This window comes from Physella acuta, unplaced genomic scaffold (genome assembly GCF_028476545.2).
Source record: "Physella acuta isolate Inbredline_101_S28 unplaced genomic scaffold, ASM2847654v3 ptg000703l, whole genome shotgun sequence".
Lineage (NCBI taxonomy): Eukaryota > Metazoa > Mollusca > Gastropoda > Physidae > Physella > Physella acuta.
In genome coordinates, this window is record NW_026732222.1 from 181,878 (window position 1) to 202,466 (window position 20,589).

General features: G+C 36.6%; 2 protein-coding genes across 2 annotated transcripts; both read right to left on the bottom strand.

The window, feature by feature from the left end:
* Window positions 1-275: 275 nt before the first annotated feature.
* Window positions 276-5,351, bottom strand: LOC131949588 (uncharacterized). The gene is made up of 2 exons (XM_059311432.1): window positions 5,284-5,351; window positions 276-2,960 (listed from the first exon to the last, which is right to left on the bottom strand). Exon 2 carries the CDS (start codon window positions 2,403-2,405, stop codon window positions 276-278), a length of 2,130 nt encoding a protein of 709 aa, XP_059167415.1. The 5' UTR covers window positions 2,406-2,960; window positions 5,284-5,351.
* A 2,893-nt stretch (window positions 5,352-8,244) lies between these two features.
* LOC131949589 (GTPase IMAP family member 8-like) lies at window positions 8,245-19,304 on the bottom strand. Its single transcript, XM_059311433.1, has 3 exons — window positions 19,296-19,304; window positions 10,206-10,799; window positions 8,245-8,901 (listed from the first exon to the last, which is right to left on the bottom strand). The coding sequence occupies exons 1-3, from the start codon at window positions 19,302-19,304 to the stop codon at window positions 8,245-8,247; spliced, it is 1,260 nt and encodes a 419-aa protein (XP_059167416.1).
* Between the last annotated feature and the right edge of the window lie 1,285 nt (window positions 19,305-20,589).

Sequence of the window (20,589 nt, forward strand, 5' to 3'; positions counted from 1 at the left end):
TTTATTTTTCTAGCTGTGTTTATGTGTATATGTGTGCATGTGTGTGTTGTGTATGTATGTGCGTTGTGTATGTATGTGCTTTGTGTATGCAGGTGTTACTGTTATTGAGATTTACATGATTTGGCGGTTAGATATATGTTAACAGTCCATGACCGCTTTAAAACATCAGCACAGTATTACATCGTCAGTAATTACATTACTATGCTTAAGAGAGGCTCGTTACTATATACTGTAAATAACCTACGAGGTACATATCAATTAATATAAAATAAGACTTACAAGACAAATGAAGGTGAGCTTCTCTGAGGGAGATTGTATACAAAATCCCAAAGAAATTGAGGCGGCAGATCCCGCCATAAGCCTGAAGAGGCACACCATGGCACCATCAGGGCAGACGATGTTTCTGGCACCTGCATCTCAGGAATGGGTGGTGCCATGTTAAACCGGAAGTTGTTTCCAGGATTTAAAGTTCGTTGCCAAGGCAACCTTGGTTCTAAGCCAATGCCAGATGGGTGATTGCGATTCCAGGGCATTGGTAAAATCAGTTCTTGATTTGAATTCGTTATTTGTTTATTCGCAGTTCTTTGCTGTTGCATGGGTGGGTGTCTGTATACGGCCATATATTTAGGTGTAAGGTTAGGTGTAGTGGGGTGTGTAAATGGAAGGGGATATTTAGGTGGAGGGTGGTGTGTAGGTGGAGGTAGGTATATAGGTGGAGGGAGGTGTTTGGGTGGAGGAAGGTGTTTGGGTGGAGGGAGGTGTTTTGGTGGAGGGAGGTGTTTTGGTGGAGGGAGGTGTTTTGGTGGAGGGAGGTGTTTTGGTGGAGGGAGGTGTTTTGGTGGAGGGAGGTGTTTTGGTGGAGGGAGGTGTTTTGGCGGAGGGAGGTGTTTTGGCGGAGGGAGGTGTTTTGGTGGAGGGAGGTGTTTTGGTGGAGGGAGGTGTTTAGGTGGAGGTGGATGTCTGGTTACATGAATATAGTGTGGATTAGAATGTGGATGTTTAGGGGGATGAATACAGTTTTGTTTGTGGACATAGTCTGGATACTTGGGTGCAACGGGCATTGGCGTTGTTAGCAAGGCTCGTTTGAATTGCGATGTTTTGTGCTGTGGTGTATGCAGCAGCGGTCGTTTCATTGAGGTTGGTGGTGGCGTGGGCAGTAACGGTCGTTTTGTAACGAAAGAAGTATGGTGTGTACGGTTGTTGTAACAGGGGGTGGGGGCGTTTCGGTGAAAACGCATAGGTGAGGCTTTGTCACCCATTGGAGTGTAGCCGCCTACTATCGAATCTTCTAGAATCTTATCCCGATTTCTCGGGAATGAATATTTTCTATTTTCTAACAGAGGCGAATCTTGATGTAGGAGTTCCGGTCTTGCGTGACTAGAAGACGCACGAAGCGGCATTTCTAAGCAACTCCTGGAACCGTCTTGTACTTCAATGGCATCAATCTTATCTTTCTTCTTAGACGTTGAACTGCTCGCACTTTCACCTAATGTTCCAAGTTCAAGTATGTTACTTTTACTTGGTATCTCTGACAAGCTTACATTTTTAATACCACCACAAGATGCAATTTTTAACATGAAAAACCTCGGGTTTTGTTCGAGCTTTCTTCCTAAATACTCCGCTCCAACTGGAAAAAACAGCTGTTTACAAAACGGATTCTCATGAACTTTGAACTGCCAGTCGCTGGGGTAGAGACCCGCCTCTTTACAAAACACTGTCAGCAAATTGCCATCAAGTTTCCACCTGAATTGCCGACAGCTCTGATAAATATAGTCCCAAAAGATCATCTTATTAATTGATATCCCTTTCTTTATATAATCATCAACGCCTAGCCCAGTAAAAATAAATTGATACTTCCTCTCACAACCTAGACATTTCGATTCTAAATTTTTACTAAACGTGATTTTAAAGCGATTCGCTTTTTTAATATCGCTTTCCCCTACAAACTTTATAACTTCCGGTGAACTTGACCTTGGTACAATGTCGGAGATGTGTACACTTCCGGTCACGCTGTTTTTCACGTCTGTTGTTGGAGACGTCTTCCCTTCGGTGTGAGACTTTTTTATCTTGACCTTTGGTCGCCAATTGCATGCTGGGTTAAATTTTTTTCTTCTTTTGGAAAACAATGGCGTGTTTTGGTTCAGCAAAAGCTTCTTGATTTCTAAAAGGTCTTCAAGTGTAATCAGAATCTTCTTACCCCCATTTCCCGCTTTATAGGTACCTCTATCTAAAGAATGTCTAGGTAAATTCGTTACATCTGGTCTGACTTTTATATTAAGTACAAAGGAGATTAATTTCCTGATAATAGAAAGTAAAGAGATCCGTTTTGAGTTTTTGCGGGTACGCCTCCTTCTGGAGTGTTTTGTTATGGTGGGGTGTCTTGTTGTTTGGGTATTTAAGGTCATGGTTCCTGGTGTGTTGTTAAGTGTGTGTTGTAAGAGATGGACGATAGAGAAGGTGTGGGTTGAAAAATGGTGTTTGTTGTTAAAGTGTAGTACGCTATCATCATTTTGTATTTAAAATGTTTTTGTTTGGCTTGTATTACTTGTAATAAGCTTGAAATACATTTCTTGTATGTATTTATATCGTCAAAATGTATAAGTTTTAAATTATTTCTTATAATGTAAGTAAACTTGTAAGTTGGGAACAATTATATTGGATATAAGTCATTTGAAATTATGTAGACATTTTTGTAAATGGTTCAATGATTGTGTTCTCTTTGAATGAACACGTCTCTGATGAAATTAGAATTATGCCACAATGGACGAAGAAAAACCACACAATTTTCCACATATAATGCAAAATGTTAAACAGCGAATTAGTCTGTATCAGCAAATCTCTGGCTAAAACTGGAACACACGGAATGTTTTGTTTTTTTTTCTTAAAATCAGTTTTTGGTTTTATAGCGATTTCCCAAAATCAGGTTCAAGCTGTAGAACTGCTAGATGCTGGTCCAAATGCTGTGGAGAAAGAAGGAAACAATATAAAGCTCGTAGTTTGTTATGGTAAGTTAAAGTAAAAATCTTAAAATACTTTTTAAACAAAAAACGGTCTGCTTTAGATGTTAGATTGAATTTATTGCTAAGGCATTCTACTATGAACCACTTAATTATTTGGGTGAACACTACTCAAGAAATAGTACTGACAACTCCTTACTAAACAGGAAATCCAACTCTTTCAACTGTTTCATAACATGTTGACGTCAACATTGGGGTGGTAAGAATTTGTCTATTATAAGCTAGATGTAAACATTTTAGAGGCAATTACAACGGAGCGCCTAAAGTTACAATAATATACATTTAAGTGGACTTTTGTCTGGTACATTTAATCAAGATTTAGGCCATTTCAGTATGAAGTCACAAGTTAAGAGGGAAGCACTGCTATATGCTACTAAATACTAATTAAACCACGTATGAAGCACTGCTATGTGTTACTAAATACGAATTAAACCACGAATGAAGCAGTGCTATGAGCCACTAACTTTATGTTAAACCATGGGTGAAACACTACATAACTTATCTCATTAAGTAATGTTACCCTTTCGAACCCGATGGTTTATAGGACAGTTGAGGTAAAGTTTACCAGCTCGTGTGACCTCATAATATAAAGGGAGAGCGAGGTCAGCACTATGCCCAGCCACCTTCACATTCCCTAAAGGGCGATAGGTACTCACCAGAGCACGCTAAGCCCAGGGAGGACCAAAGACTCGAACCCGTTATCCAACATCGAGACTTATGGGTTAACAATCGTGTGCTCTACCACCCAATCATACCGTTGCTTGAAATGTCGTTGCATTGGTGTTTTGGTGTTTGTATATTTTTATAAAACCGTATAACTGTAATAAACTTAGGCATAGATTTATCTAGCCTCAGCTTGGCCGTCAAAAGTCTGTGATCCCCTATAAAGTTAAACCAAGTTAGAAGTCCAAATCTGTCAACTTTGACCCCATGTTAAACTGATTGAGAACCCCTGCCTTGTCACATTTAACCCCACGCTAAACCAAGTCAGAACCCCTGTTCTGTCACATTTGACCGCACGCTAAACCAAGTCAGAACACCTGTTCTGTCACAATTGACCCCACACTAAACCAAGTCAGAACCCCTGTTCTGTCACATTTGACCGCACGCTAAACCAAGTCAGAACCCCTGTTCTGTCACAATTGACCGCAACTTAAACCAAGTCAGAACACCTGCTCTATCACATTTGACCCCACGCTAAACCAAGTCAGAACCCCTGTTCTGTCACATTTGACCGCACGCTAAACCAAGTCAGAACACCTGTTCTGTCACATTTGACCGCACGCTAAACCAAGTCAGAACCCCTGTTCTGTCACATTTAACCGCACACTAAACCAAGTCAGAACCCCTGTTCTGTCACATTTAACCCACGCTAAACCAAGTCAGAACCCCTGTTCTGTCACATTTAACCCCACACTAAACCAAGTCAGAACCCCTGTTCTGTCACATTTAACCCACGCTAAACCAAGTCAGAACCCCTGTTCTGTCACATTTAACCCCACACTAAACCAAGTCAGAACCCCAGCTCTGTCACATGTGACCCCACGATAAAAAAAGATCGAGAAAACCCGCACTGTAAAATCGATCACTAACCACTGTTTATCGACTAACTCCGTTACGTAATGCAAAAATCAATGTTGACGACCAACCACCTTGTTCAACGTAGCGTAAAAGGGCGTGGCCTAACTTAGTCTCGCTAAAAATCGTTTCTAATGTTTAATCAAACGAGACAAGACGCCATTTTATTTTCAAGTTCAGATTAAACACCTAGAATGTTGCGTTTTAAAGCTTTTATTTCAAACATTTAAAAACTAAGTAAAGCAAATACAGAAAAACTATGCACTCTTCAACATTTTAAATGATCTTCTACTTGGATGAATTTGTTTGCAATTTTTACGCCAGTGTTTGTTTTAAAGTTTGACCACTTAAAAATATAGTAGTTTTCTAACAGAATTTTCTTGTATCTCAACATCATACTTAGTAACTTACAGCTACCTCCAAAAACGAAATTTCTATTGAACAGACACTAACAAAATTTTGATTCTACTTTATTTTTACTTGCACTGAAGATGTAGGGGCGATAAAATTCATCACAATAAAGCAAGTAGCATTTTGAAATTCTTAACATAATCAAACAAATCAAAAAGTATTCATCTAAAAAGAAGTAATGTAAAGTATATATATATATATATATATATATATATATATATATATATATATATATATATATATATATATATAATTATTTATATATTTATATACTTACCTTCACAAGATCTTTCTCCTAGGGTTTTTAAAAAAAACAAAAAGCAAGTCTGCCCTACGGGCGACGGAAACTTGGACTGATTAAAAAACTTCCTGTTTGCGCAGGTTGTAGCGCAGGTTGTACTATTCTTGGAAAAATCACATGATATCGGATTCGGAAAGATTATTTATTCTTTCATTTCTATAAATAGCTATTTTTGCTAGTGCCTGGCAGATCGTAACGTCGCGTTCTTTTAGCAATAAGCTAATATACAACCCCTCGGTGTCTTATAAACCGTGTTTCTTTCAGACATTTTTCTGGGGCACTTGAAACTTTCGGAGGAGGGTGCATTTAAATTTAAATTTTAAAGGGTGTTGTGGACGTATTTCATACCTGAAAGACGCTCTGATTTTAAAATAACCAAGTATAAACTACATTTTTTTATTAATTGTAAGTATTGGTGCTATATACATGAGTTTACTTGGGTCATTATTTCACCATAGTCTTTCACTTATATCAACTTATGTTATAACATACAGCTCACCACTTTTTGATATTACCGTTGTGTGAAAAGAATGGGAGGGGGGGGGGGGACACTTGGGAGAGGCAGATGTGTCCTTGCCGTAGTCCCTGGTTTCTTCCGGGCATTGTGGTCTAGGGATGAGGGGCACTCTATGATGTCACTAGGTCGGGTGACATCGATAACCTCACCCCCCGCCCCCTTCCCCCGTGGATTGATGTGTGCTATTCTTCTATGTATAATAATGTATGTTAACACGTCACCCCCTTAAATGGTTTCAACAGCTGCGGTCCATCACAATCCTCCACCCCCCCCCTCCCCCTGTGGTTTCAACAGCTGCGGTCCATCACAATCCTCCCCCCCCATTCCCCCCCCCGTGGTTTCAACAGCTGCGGTCCATCACAATCCTCCACCCCCCTCCCTTCCCCCATGGTTTCAACAGCTGCGGTCCATCACAATCCTCCCCATCCTCCCCCCGTGGTTTCAACAGCTGTTGTCCATCACAATCCTCCCCCCTCCCCCCCCCCCCCCGTGGTTTCAACAGCTGCGGTCCATCGCAAGCCTCTTCCTCCCTCCCCCACACCTTCTATAATGTTATCAGTATTTACTGGTTTTCTTTACGATTGCCAATAAATAACATGATCCATCAATCTATATGTGTTCCATAGCTATCTTGCCTGAGAAAATCAAAATCCTGGCTATATAATTTCCCACTGAAAATGTTCGAGCTGTAGTGTGAATTAAAATCTTTTACCTCTGTGTTATGCTTGTATTGATGTGGAGCACTAATTTAGCTTATTTCATAACAGAATAATTTCCAAATCAGAAGAAGTCATAGACTGGACGGAGTAGTCGAATGGTAGAGCATGCAATTGCTAAATCTTAAGTTCGAATCCGTGTTCAAGTACGGAGAACGTCCCTGAGTCCACCAAGGCCGAATGGGTATATATGTCACGAGAGGGACACTTGGACTATAGCCGACAGTATAGCATTACTCTTAGTTTATACACACGACATAAGATCCAAATACATCCAAAAGCACACAAATCGAGAAGTTGTGCATCTAATAAACGTATAGTCTTTAATTGACCAATTAGCTCAAATCTAGATTGTAAAGTTGTTTCATGTACAGTCCAAACGGACGTGAAAACAACCAAAGCAGACGAATACACCATCTTAAACAAGCAGTGGTACTTTCAGACAATTTTTGTCCGGGGGGGGGGAATAAGCACTTTAAGCTTTCGTATTTACATTTGCAAAGAGGGGAGATGGACATTTGCTAAAGTATATATTTATATTTAAAAATATTGTTCTATTTTAAATTGGGATGGGGTAGGGCGGTATGAACGTGCTTCGGAGGGCACCTGACAAGTACACAAGTTTATAAAATCAAGTGAAGACTACTTTAGATGAGTTTTTTAATATTAGTTTAACCTTATTAATGTTTATTAAATTTACGTTTAAACTAAACACATTTCAAACGGGAATAAATTAATTTAATTAAAAAAAACACAAATGATAAAAGTTTTAAAGAATATTAAAATATTTCCATTTTTGCTGTGAGAAGCAATGAAAAGGCACATTTAAAATAGATAATATACCCCTCACCCCTACTGGTTCGTGCCTAAGAAGCATAAAAAAGTTATACCCAACACAAGATTATAATTTGACTAAAAATCTTAGCTCCCACAAGATGATGATTAAAAATCTAAACTCCCACAAAATTATTGTGTGCCTAAAAATCCAACCGGAACTGACTTGCCCTAATGTTTTGAAACTGTCTCGCACGTCCCCTTAATTTTTCCACTTTCTCCAGAATTCCCCTTGCCCTTTGTAACTTCATTTCCTTTACAACATCTTCATATTTCCTCTCCACGTCAAAGTCGAACTCCAGCAAGTGTGTCCGATCATTTCTCAAAATCTCATTCTGTTTTTCAAATTCCTCTCTTTGGTTTTTCAGTTCTTGTTGAAAGTTTGTTTTGACCTCCTCTTCCTGTTGTCGACGTTGTTTTATTTCTTCCATGAATCTCCGTGAAAGATCGCTTTCGTCGGAGACCTTTTTCTGTAGGGCGTTGAAGATTTGCGCCTGTTCGCGAAGTGCTGTTAAAATTTCGTCTTGTTTGGCCGATAGTTCCTGTACAGCTTTAGTGTAACGTAACATTAAGTCATCTGCCTCTGTAGAGTTCTGTGTGGTATGTTGTGGATCAAGACTTTTGCTTCCTTCTCTCTTGACTTCGCCTGCTGTCAGTGTCTGTTGTGGATCAGGTATAGCGGTATCTTTAGTTAACGGAAATTTTCCGAGTAGCCAGGAATTGATCATGTGAGGGGTTTAAAAATGTTCCATGCATGAAATCATATATATATATATATATATATATATATATATATATATATATATATATATATATATATATATATATATATATATATATATAGGGGTGTGAGTGCGTCATCACCGTTGCCTACGCCACTGGCTGAAATCTGTCTAAAAGCTTATGGCGTCGATCGAATAAAATCTCTTCAACCTTCTCTAATAAATCATCAGCGTGATAATCAACTTCTAGGTCGGAGGTGCACTTGTTGTCAAACAAAATCGCCCTGTTGCATTCAAGAAACAAATCCTTAAATGGACCTTCCTGCTGATTACACCACTCATGGAAAGTTAAACCTTCGTTGCCTTTGGCAATCTGCTCAGCATTGAAAGCATCCCCACAAGTGATGATTAAAATGCAAAAATTTTTAACAAAATCATCGCCCAAAACTTTCTTAAGAATTTGAACCGTCGCCTGTTCTTCGCGTGTGAACCTGTTCCCATATTTCAGGACGAGAAGAAAGGCATGATAGCCTTCAGGGTTGGCTGCAAGAGCTAACTTCGCGGCCTCATTCAGCTGCTCGACCGACCGTTCATCGTCCAGTCTGGAGTCACAGACAGTCAGACCATCTACGACTTTGATCTGATAACCGCCGTGTTCTGTGATCCCGAATTCGATGGCCTGAGTTACAGCAGACGTACTTGACTTGCACACGAATTTATATTCGCCTAATATCGTGTTTCCTGTTGCACTTTTACCATTCCCAGATTTTCCGATCAGAAGCAGATCAATGCGTGGCAGGGGATACTGGTGATCATAAATATTAGATACATGTACATGTTAAAAATTTCAAGACTCACATATGTAAATAGCTTTATATCGAATTTATTTGTAAACCACACAAAACAGGATAGAATCATTGAATCCGCTCTATTGTACACACATGATATTAGTCATTGCCATTTATATTACACGTGGTTGGATCATAGCCCATAGAACTGTTCTAGAGCCCTGGAACCGATTCTGTATATTTCGAGTTAACATTACGGCCATCTATTTGTGCCCCCCCCCCCCCCCCCCCACACACACACCGCAGTTTTTCTTCATACTATGTCTACTAAACTTGAAGTTTTGAAGGTTATATCCTAAGTGTTAAGTGGTCTGATAGCATTGTAGTGCAGAAGAAAATTGTACAGAGGAGAGTTCAAAAACTCAATTGCACAATTGTATTTGTTGTGTCTATTACAGGCTTACCGTTTGGTTTTCGACAGGATTTACAACATCTTGCGTGATTATTCCATTTTGTCCAAGGCAAGCTGATTTTAAATGGGAGAAAAGGGACACAATATTTTATATATATATATATATATATATATATATATATATATATATATATATATATATATATATATATATATATATATATATATAAAACGTAAAGTTTAAAACAGAGGCACCAAATAATATTTGAAACAGCCAATGCAGCTTATTACACATTGATGCCGTTCTAAAATGTATTTCCGTTTATCTATAATGTCAATACGTCGTCAATATATCGACACACAAATTCAGCTTTATCACGCAATGAAACTTTACACTTAAGACGAGCACCCCTTCCCTTAGCAACAAATTTTATTTCATAGAAGCAATACCCGCATAAAATATTTATATAATCTACCGTTTTGGACCACGGAGGAGAATTAAAATATTTTGCTAACTTTTTTGAAAATATATTATCGCTTATTGAGTATTATGTTGTTGTTTTTTTCACTGGTGAAAAATATTGAAGTATTTTTTTTCAGTACTATTTTATATATTAAAATAGATTTAGGGTTAAATGCAAATGAATTTCGTTTTTCGTCGTCGCCGGAGCGTTATGAAAATAACCGCAGAAAAACTTAAATTAAATCCTTACACTGACAAGCACTAATCATTAAGTCATCTGCCTCTGTAGAGTTCTGTGTGGTATGTTGTGGATCAAGAATTTTGCTTGCTTCTCTCTTGACTTCGTCTTTTGTCAGTGTCTGTTGTGGATCAGGTATAGCGGTGTCTTTATTTAGCTGAAATCTGTCTGAAAGCTTATGGCGTCGATCGAATAAAATCTCTGCAACCTTCTCTAATAAAACATCAGCGTGATAATCAACTTCTAGGTCGGAGGTGCACTTGTTGTTAAACAAAATCGCCCTGTTGCATTCAAGAAACAAATCCTTAAATGGACCTTCCTGCTGATTACACCACTCATGGAAAGTTAAACCTTCGGTGCCTTTGGCAATCTGCTCAGCATTGAAAGCATCCCCGCAAGTGATGATTAAAATACAAAATTTTTTAACAAAATCATCGCCCAAAACTTTCTTAAGAATTTGAACCGTCGCCTGTTCTTCGCGTGTGAACCTGTTCCCATATTTCAGGACGAGAAGAAAGGCATGATAGCCTTCAGGGTTGGCTGCAAGAGCTAACTTCGCGGCCTCATTCAGCTGCTCGACCGACCGTTCATCGTCCAGGCTGGAGTCACAGACAGTCAGACCATCTACGACTTTGATCTGATAACCGCCGTGTTCTGTGATCCCGAATTCAATGGCCTGAGTTACAGCAGACGTACTTGACTTGCACACGAATTTATATTCGCTTAATATCGTGTTTCCTGTTGCACTTTTACCGTTCCCAGATTTTCCGATCAGAAGCAGATCAATGCGTGGCAGGGGATACTGGTGATCATAAATATTAGATACATGTACATGTTAAAAATTTCAAGGCTTACATATGTAAATAGCTTTATATCGAATTTATTTGTAAACCACACAAAACAGGATAGAATCATTGAATCCGCTCTATTGTACACACATGATATTAGTCATTGCCATTTATATTACACGTGGTTGGATCATAGCCCATAGAACTGTTCTAGAGCCCTGGAACCGATTCTGTATATTTCGAGTTAACATTACGGCCATCTATTTGTGCCCCCCCCCCCCCACACACACACCGCAGTTTTTCATCATACTATGTCTACTAAACTTGAGGTACTGAAGATTATATCCTAAGTGTTAAGTGGTCTGATAGCATTGTAGTGCAGAAGAAAATTGTACAGAGGAGAGTTTAAAAAGTCAATTGCTCAAATGTCTCTGTTGTGTCTATTACAGGCTTACCGTTAGGTCTTCGACAGGATTTACAACATCTTGTGTGATTATTCTTTTTTGTCCATGGAAAGCTGATTTATAAATGGGAGTAAAAGACACAATGTATGTATATATATATATATGTATATATATATATATATATATATATATATATATATATATATATATATATATATATATATATTATGTCTATATTTATTTATTTAAATGTATATAAAAATGTATGTATATATATATACATGTTCGTATATGTATATGTATATGTCTATGTCTGTGTCTTTGCGTGTGCGTGTGCGTGTGCATGTGCATGTGCGTTTGCATGTGCATGTGCATGTGCATTTTCATGTGCATGTTCGTGTTCATGTTCATGTGCATGTGTCTGTATGTGTATGTGTATATGTATGTGCATGTGCATGTGCATGTGCATATGCATGTGCATGTGCATGTGCATGTGCATGTGCATGAGTATGTGTATGTGTATGTGTATGTGTATGTGTATGTGTATGTGTATGTGTCTGTGTCTGTGTCTGTGTCTGTGTCTGTGTCTGTGTCTGTGTCTGTGTGCGTGTGCGTGTGCGTGTTTGTGTATGTGTATGTGTATGTGTATGTGTATGTGTATGTGTATGTGTATGTGTATGTGTATGTGTATGTGTATGTGTATGTGTATGTGTATGTGTATGTGTATGTGTATGTGTATGTGTATGTGTATGTGTATGTGTACGTGTACGTGTACATGTACATGTACATGTACATATATATATATATATATATATATATATATATATATATATATATATATATATATATATATATATATATATATATATATATATATATATACATATATATATAACGTAAAGTCGAAAAGGGAGATATTTGAAAGAGCCAATGCAGCTTATTACACATTGATGCCGTTCAAAAATGTATTTACGTTTATCAATAATGTCAATACGTCGTCAATATATCGACAAACAAATTCAGCTCTATCACGCCATAAAACTTCACACTTCAGACGAGCACCCCTTCCCCTAAGCAGAAAGTTTTATTTCATAGAAGCAATACCCTCATAAAATATTTATCTTATCTACCATTTTGGACCTCGGAGGAGAATTTAAAAATGTTGCTAACTTTTTTGAAAATATATTATCGCTTATTGATTATTATGTTGTTGTTTTTTTTCACTCGTGAAAAATACTGAAGTATTTTTTTTTCATTACTATTTTAGATAATGAAATAGATTTTGAATGAATTTCCTTTTTCGTCGTCGCCGGAACGTTACGAAAACAATGGCAGAAAAACTGAAATTAAATCCTCAAATCATTAAATCAAGTTATAACAAAATCCATAAATAAAAATTCCAGAAAAACATTAATATGGTTGGTTTTAGTTTGACAGGCCAGATAAATTTTAATTACTTTCTCGTATACGAAGTTTAGAGGAAGTATTGTAATCGTTTTACACCTCCCTGAGTCGGAAAAAAGTTTTGCAGTTTTGTCCGTATGTCTGTGTGTGTATGTGTCTGTGAACACGATAACTTCAGTACCGTTACAGCTAGGTTGATGAAATTTCATATTTAAGTATTATATTAAATTTGTAATTCCGTTTCAAATTCCGATAACCGGAAGAGGAACTTATAGTACATTTAGTTGTAAAAAGCCTATAACTTGAGTAGTGTTTCATACAGATAAATGAAATTTGACATGTGAGTAAAAGATCTAGGTATCCGCCATCTTTCAAATTTTGAGTAATTTCCGTTGACCGTAAGTAGCAGCTTACGCTATTTCCGTTTTCTCAAAAAAAAAACGCTTATGAAATTATTAAATACTAATAATATTCCGCAATATTATACACATTTTGTTTGCCTTTCACTTGGCGCGCATTTTTTTTTCTACGAGATTCTATTCTAATTTAGAAAGTTTGTTATATAAGAATATTTGAGAAAGTTTAGGGAAGATGACTCCCGGTTTATTTTCCATAAGATACGAAAAAAATACCTCTTACTTACAATGATATTTGACAAAAATAAAAAAATACCACCTGGTTACAAGGATATTTGACAAAAATACCAATTAGTTACAGTGAGATGCGACAAAAATACCATTTGGTTACAAGGATATTTGACAAAAATCCCACTTGGTTACAATGAGATACGACAAAAATACCACGGGGTTACATTTGGTTGTAGGCTCCCAAAGTAAACACAAAAGTTTTCTTTAAGCCAAATTACGATTTTTAATATCACGGTATTTACAAAGATTTTTTATGTAAAATGCAGAATTTCTATTTTTCCAAATGTTTTGATTTAAATCAATTTTCTAAAACTGTAAGACCACTAGGAAAACGAAGTTAAACATAAGTAGTATTTCGTCCATTCCAGAATAGCTTGGATGGCGGATGGTGGAGAGCCTTTTGAAGAGGTCCCGAACTTTAGCGCAAAAATCGTCTTTATTAGTTCGCAAACTTAATAAATAATCACAGCTGCAATCAATTTTTAAATAAACCGTGAGTGATCTCCCCTAAACTATCTCGAATATTCTCCAATAACACTACCGGGGATGGCAACTCGGGATATAGACAATATTTTTAATCCATTTTTTAATTACTTAAACTTTTAAAAATAGAATGGAATCTCCGTCTCAGGGAGGCGTAAAACGTCGAGATTTTCAAAAATCATTCAATCTTTTTTTCAAGATTACTATACTTTCTCCATACTTCTTATATACGAGAAAATAAAAACCTAGCTGCATAAATTCTACTTTAACTCCGATTCCGCCGTAGTTGAAATTCTGGTACAAATAAAGACACAGGGTTGGTACATGGATGGTCACAGTTTCGAGTTTACAGTTATAAATTTACATAAACCGATCAGTCAAAATGAAACGAAATGGGAAAACTGAAATTACTGACTAAATAGAAGCGTCTTTTATTTTAAAAATCCAATCGAGTTCCTTTTTTTTCAATACCTTGGCCAATAGTTTATCTTACATTCGATGCTAAGCAAAAATTAATGGCACTGTTACCAGCGTTGCTATTAAGGAACATGCAATTCTACAAAATTATTTAATTTGACGTGGTTTTTTTCTGGATCATAACCCCTATTTATAACATAGTTACAATTAGTTTTATTTAATTAATAAGAATATGTAAAAAGAAAGAGCTGTATTAAATGTCACCGTAGTTGAATTTTTTTTAAATAACAGCACCCGATACATTGAGGAGATATCGACACTACCACCCTAATCACCTTAACATTTGGTCAAAGAGATATTATTTATTCTAGACATCGTGGCTGAAGGAGACATAGTAAACCTTTTTAAAGAATACATCGAAAGCGAAGAAATACGATTGAAAAGAAAAATTAAGAAACAAAACAAAGAAGGTGTGGTCGTTCGTCCGTGTCGTCATCCCCCCCCCCCCCCCGCCATTCTCCCTCCCCGCCCCCACATATACACAAGACGAAAGATTTCGGTAGGGTGTTGCGTAACCTGTCGATGAGTTGCAGGTAAATAAACAGCCGTATAAGATTTACCCGTAATGGGCTGTATCATTTGTAACATTACCTGTTGCGATATCACCCACTTTAGTGTAAAGGGTTGTCACACTAGAACCCATTTTCATCAACTTGACAGGAGGTCTCTGTGTGAAGAAAAACACTAGAAAAACAGAGTTTCTTTCAGGCATAGCTTAGGAAGAGTGGGTGGGGCGTCACCCCCCCCCCCCTCCCGGCGAAAGTCTACAGCCCCCCCCCCCCCTCGAACGAAATAAAATTTATATATAGAAATCACATACATACCAGTGTCCGCCCCCCCCCCCCTAGTTCCCGCTCAGCCCCCCCCCCCGTCCCGGAGAAAAAAAGGCTGGTAGAAACACTGTTGAAAAATGCATTAGAGGGATAACGTTTACCAACAGATGAGGCTCGTTAGCTGGGAAAGATAATCCATCCGTAAGAGGAAATTCCAAGATTTTTTTTGGGTGGACAAAGGCTTGGAAGTAGGCCTATATTAAGACGGATGCATGACGTATTAGACAAGTAATAATTTAAAATGCCAGAGGATATCCCATCCAAATATTACAGTTAAGATCGAAGAAGAAGAAGATTATTTATAAAGTTGCAAATATCTTCATACTATCAATATGCAGCCATTTGCTCACACATGAGCTACAGAGGGTGAAGTGAAGTGAAGCGAATCCGTTTGCATCCCTGCTTCACCTCACTCTCATGTGTAAGTTTTAGATTGGCAAATTCTATAACCACATTTTGCTGTATCAGGATACGCCCTTGATGTGTCTTAGGATACGCCCTTGATGTGTCTCAGGATACGCCCTTGATGTGTCTCAGGATACGCCCTTGATGTGTCTCAGGACACGTCCTTGATGTGTCTCATGACACGCCCTTGATGTGTGACCAACACAGCCGCAGCAACAACATTCACTCGAGTCCATAGGACGTCCCTGAGTCCACCCAGCTCTGACGGGTACCTGACTCACGTTACGGAAGGTAAAGATGTCTGGGCGAAGTGCTGCCTACTTAATATATTATACCAGACATCAGGATCTAGGTCACTGTTGCACTCACTGGCAACGTGCCATTGTTGAGGACATATGTATTATCGTAACAAAAAATCGAGTAATTATTTTTCAAATTGCCACGTGCAGTTAATTTAGCCTATTTTAAAACTTCTATTCTGTCACCACTTGTTCTAAACAGAAACTGGAGTCATATTTGGAAATGACGAGGCTTTTATACACAACCTTCTTCAATAGAAGCATTTTTTTAATTAGCTAAAAAAAAATTAAAAATATTTACTATTTTACTTTTTCTTTATTAGACCCACTCAGGTCCTCTACACAAATGTAGCTCATCATTACAAATGTTAAGGATACCCACCCAGTCACTGTGGTCGAAGTACTACCCCACCGTTTTTCCAATACGACTATGTAATACTCTATGGTCAACGTACCACCCAGCTCTCTGGACTAATGAGTTGACTCTCTACCCCACACCTCAAGGATGACTGTGTACTTTACAATACTAGACATACTACCCCACCTCATTCAAGTTGGACCCTGTGTTCTAATTACTACTACCACCCCCCCCCCCCCCAGTAGGACCCTGTGGTCGACGTACTATTCACACCCCAGTGGTACCCTGATTACTTGCGGTAATCTATCGTTTTAGGTGCGAAAAACTGGCTGGGGTTAGTAATGTGAAAAAAAGTTGCCTCATTGTTATGGCTTTAATTCAAGTATATTGTGATATATGCATATATATATATATATATATATATATATATATATAGGTATATATCAAATATATATTGTGATATATGTGTGTCAAATATAATAGATAACTTATTAATAAACAAAAGCAATGATATATAAATACCATTATAATATTATCAAAATAGGTCATAATTTAACTTTAAACAACGGTGTTTGCGAGCAAGATTTGCTATTTAAACAGTGGTTTCTCGTTAATTTCTAGCTATAATTTTACCAAAAAAAGAAAAGAAAACAAGATGGCTGCAAAAGTAAATGAGCTTGGTAACATCTGATGAATACATCGATAGTCTTTATTTATTACTGAAAAGTTGTAGAATTCTTTAAAAACAAATACATGAATGAAACTTTAAAACATTTTGTTACTTTCAAAAATAAATCCTCCTAAAAATGCGATATAGATCTAATGGACACCAGCGAGAAAAGTCTCAAAGGTATTTGAGAGGTGTATAAATTCATTTAAAAATCATGCACAGCGTAGTTACAATTAATATGGTTATAAAATCCTGTCAGTCTGGTATTTTTCGGACTTTTTACAAAAGATTGGATATATTTGATGTTTATAATATTTTCGGTAACTAAATAAAAATTAAAAAAAAAAAGCAAAAACAATTTGGTTTTCACGTATAATGGCGACATAAACATTGGATAGGCCGCCATAGATTTTATTGTACACATTGTAAGCTAAAAATAGAAAACTAGGTCATTGGGTTTTAAATTTGCATTGTTATTTAAAAACTTGATCTGCAAAGTTTTGTAAACAAATAGTTATCGATCACTAAGTTACTGTACAGCCAATCAATATTTGTCTTACGAAAGTGAAACATCCGGTTATAACTTAGGCTTGATGAAAATAAATAGAAATGTAGCCTTAAACTCAACAAATTATTTTCAAGTTCTCTGGATTTGCAACTTTTATAGCATTTATTCTAAAAATATAAAATTTCTAAATTAATTTTAGTCTTAAGTTTTTATTTTTTATTTTTTTTTACGGTCTAAATCTAAAAAGCACGTTTTTATTCCATGTCAACAACATTATGGAAGGAATCTCGTCAACTCGCTCGCCTCCATTATTAACTTCATAATGACTCACACTTTTTTTCACATTATTAGCATCGGCCGATTGTACGTACCTAAAATGATAGATTCCCTTTGACAACCGTATAAGATTCAATATGCTACTGAAGTAGATCTAGATCTATGTATCATTGTATTTAAACACAAAATCCACAATGCTAATCATCGATTTAATTTAAGGTTTATTTTTACCTCTTCAATTTATAACTTTCAATAAGAAAACCCGCCAACACAAAGAATGTTTGTAATTATTTCTCTCTGTAAGATCAAAATGGTCTGTAACTATGTCAGTTGTTTAGCACTCGATACAAACTGCGCGGGATTTGGTTCTATCATGGTGCGCAATCGGAAACGTGCATAATATTGTACTGTGGTGTTAATCAAAAACTAGTACAGTAGGGATATGGCAAAGGAGGCAAGACAAAATAGGATGGATGATAGACTAGGCTGCCCGTATCAGAATTCAGAATTACTTATAGCAGTGGTTCCCAAACTTTTTCGAGTGTCGACCCCCTTTAACAAAAAGTAATTGAAATAAGATCCCCATGGAATTTTAAAGTCAAAATTAATAAGAAAACTTTATAAGGACTAAAGTAAGATTTACTTGTAGACTTTCAAAATGAATAAATATTGATAACTCTTTTAATAGGATGAGTAAAATTTCATGCTACTAACTAGCCTCACCATTCGCAGTTAAGTTTTTGTTAACGCCAACCCCATGTCATTCTCAACACGTAATTTACTTCTATGTTTTGTTTTTAATTGGAAAAGTGTTGAAAATCTATTCTCGCAAAGATTTGCGTAATACTGCCTCAGAAGGGATGATATCACTCACTGAGGTGTGGTGTTTAAAAGGGCTGACCCTGAGAGATAGCACACAACGAATTGACACTTTGGTTGATATATCCTAGCTTTATTGTAACTTCGTATACAGATAATTCATAAATGTCCAAGCCATAAACGGCTATGTAGACAGTAACCCTAAAACAAATGTAAACAACCATAGATTACATCACTGAAGATATTACACCCGAGTACTTATGTAGTATACACGTGGAAGTTGTCGCCCCGAGTTGTATTACATTTGTTTACATATGTTTTTGGTCTACATAGCCGTTTATGGCTTAACACTGTTCACACTTAGAGTAGAAACCAATTGTATTAACGCGTAATGTTCAATTTCACTAGCCACTTTTGTTAAGAAATGACGCGACTAGTTCTTTGTAAGATTCTTACGATTCTCTCAACTTCAACGTGAGAAATCAGATACTTTTACTTGATGGCATTGCCTGAATCACTGTACTAAAGAGAAATAAAAATCACGTATTATTGAACAGATCAGTAAAATAGCTTACGGCCAAAGTGGGTGGGTGGAAGACGATACTCGTGCCGAAATTTTAAGAGCTAAAAAAATTAGGTTATTGTACTGAATTGACCATTTTGTTATTGCTTGTTTCATAACATGTCCTAATACTGCAATTTTCATAAAGTTAAGGCCACTAGACCTACCAAGAGATGGAAAATTGTACGACGACTGCTAATGTTTTGTTACTTTGTTCAACATAGCTGATAATTTCAAGCTGTAATACAATGTTATCGAAATTCTTCTAAAGACAAGACCAAAAGTAGACCAAATAAGCTTGCACATTTTACAAACGACACTCTAAAACAGTGGTGTTTAACCTTTTTGGAGGTACCGAAACTTACCTGTTTCATATACGCCTTCACTGAACTTTTCTTAATAGTTTTATCGTCCACATTGACAAAATCTGATCTTGAATCCTATGAGTCGGGTGTGTGCCATGAGACTGACTTACCGAACCTCTATTAAGAATCACTGCTCTAAACTCTTTTGATTTCTTCTTTTTTATTCGTTTCGGTATCCTAAGGAGCATAGGCGTAGGCAATGCTTTGTCAACTCGTTTTATTAACATGCGAATCCTGATAATCGTCTTCCCTTCACTATTTCAAACGATTTCCTTCAGGACTTTTTGTCTCCTTCTCTTCCTCTTTCCCCGTGGACTTGACATCAGCACCTGCTTAGTGATGTTGTTTATTGTCTATCTAATATTGTGCCCTAACCACCACTTTTTCCATACTCTTATTTGTGCACTGTCTGTAACCTAGCTCCGAGCCATACAGTAAAAGAGACTTCACATTTAGCTATAGATCCTGATTACATTTTTTTGACAATGCATTTGAATTACAAACTTAGAATGTAAAAACGCGTTTTATTGCTGCTGATTATAATACAGAACGCCATGGGCGGTGCCACTATCATTAAACTGGTTATAACAGCTTCTTCAATCAGTACAATTAGTTCTGCATTTGTTATTGACTGTGTACGAGAAGACAGCGCGAAAATAAGAAATCCAAGACTTCGAGCTGTTGGATTCCAGTTTGCTTCCTCTAACTTGTTTCGTTGTACAATCAACCGATGCATACAATAAATGTTTCTGATAAGTTGATCTTGTATGTTACTTGTATGACCTTATTTTAACAAACTTATGATCCATCTGTGTACCACATTACAAAAGAAACTGTTCCAAAGATAGAACATAAAAGGCTGGTCTAAATAAATAAGTGCTTACTACAAACTACCCTCTAAACTCAGATCAGGAATACTTTTTTTTCTTACATTTCTAATCTTTTGTAAAAGGAAAACGCATCTTAATGAGAATCTAATTGGCTTAGAGTTAAAGTTTAAGGAACAAAAATCATACACCCTAATTATTAAACTTTTTCCGGATTGTCGCACACAAGCTTACACACACGCACACTCACATACACACAATTATATATATATATATATATATATATATATATATATATATATATATATATATATATATATATATATATTTATATATTTATATATATACCAACACAAATACACACACACACACACATATATATATATATATATATATATATATATATATATATATATATATATATATATATATATATATATATATATATATATATATATATATATATA

What these genes read in the sequence shown, in the direction of transcription:
- LOC131949588 (XM_059311432.1), bottom strand. Translation starts at nt 2,405, where the DNA reads ATGACCTTAAATACCCAAACAACAAGACACCCCACCATAACAAAACAC.
- LOC131949589 (XM_059311433.1), bottom strand. An exon ending in CTGATGTTTTATTAGAGAAG is followed by an intron (nt 8,902 to 10,205) that starts GTTGCAGAGATT and finishes TATGATCACCAG; the next exon opens with TATCCCCTGCCACGCATTGA.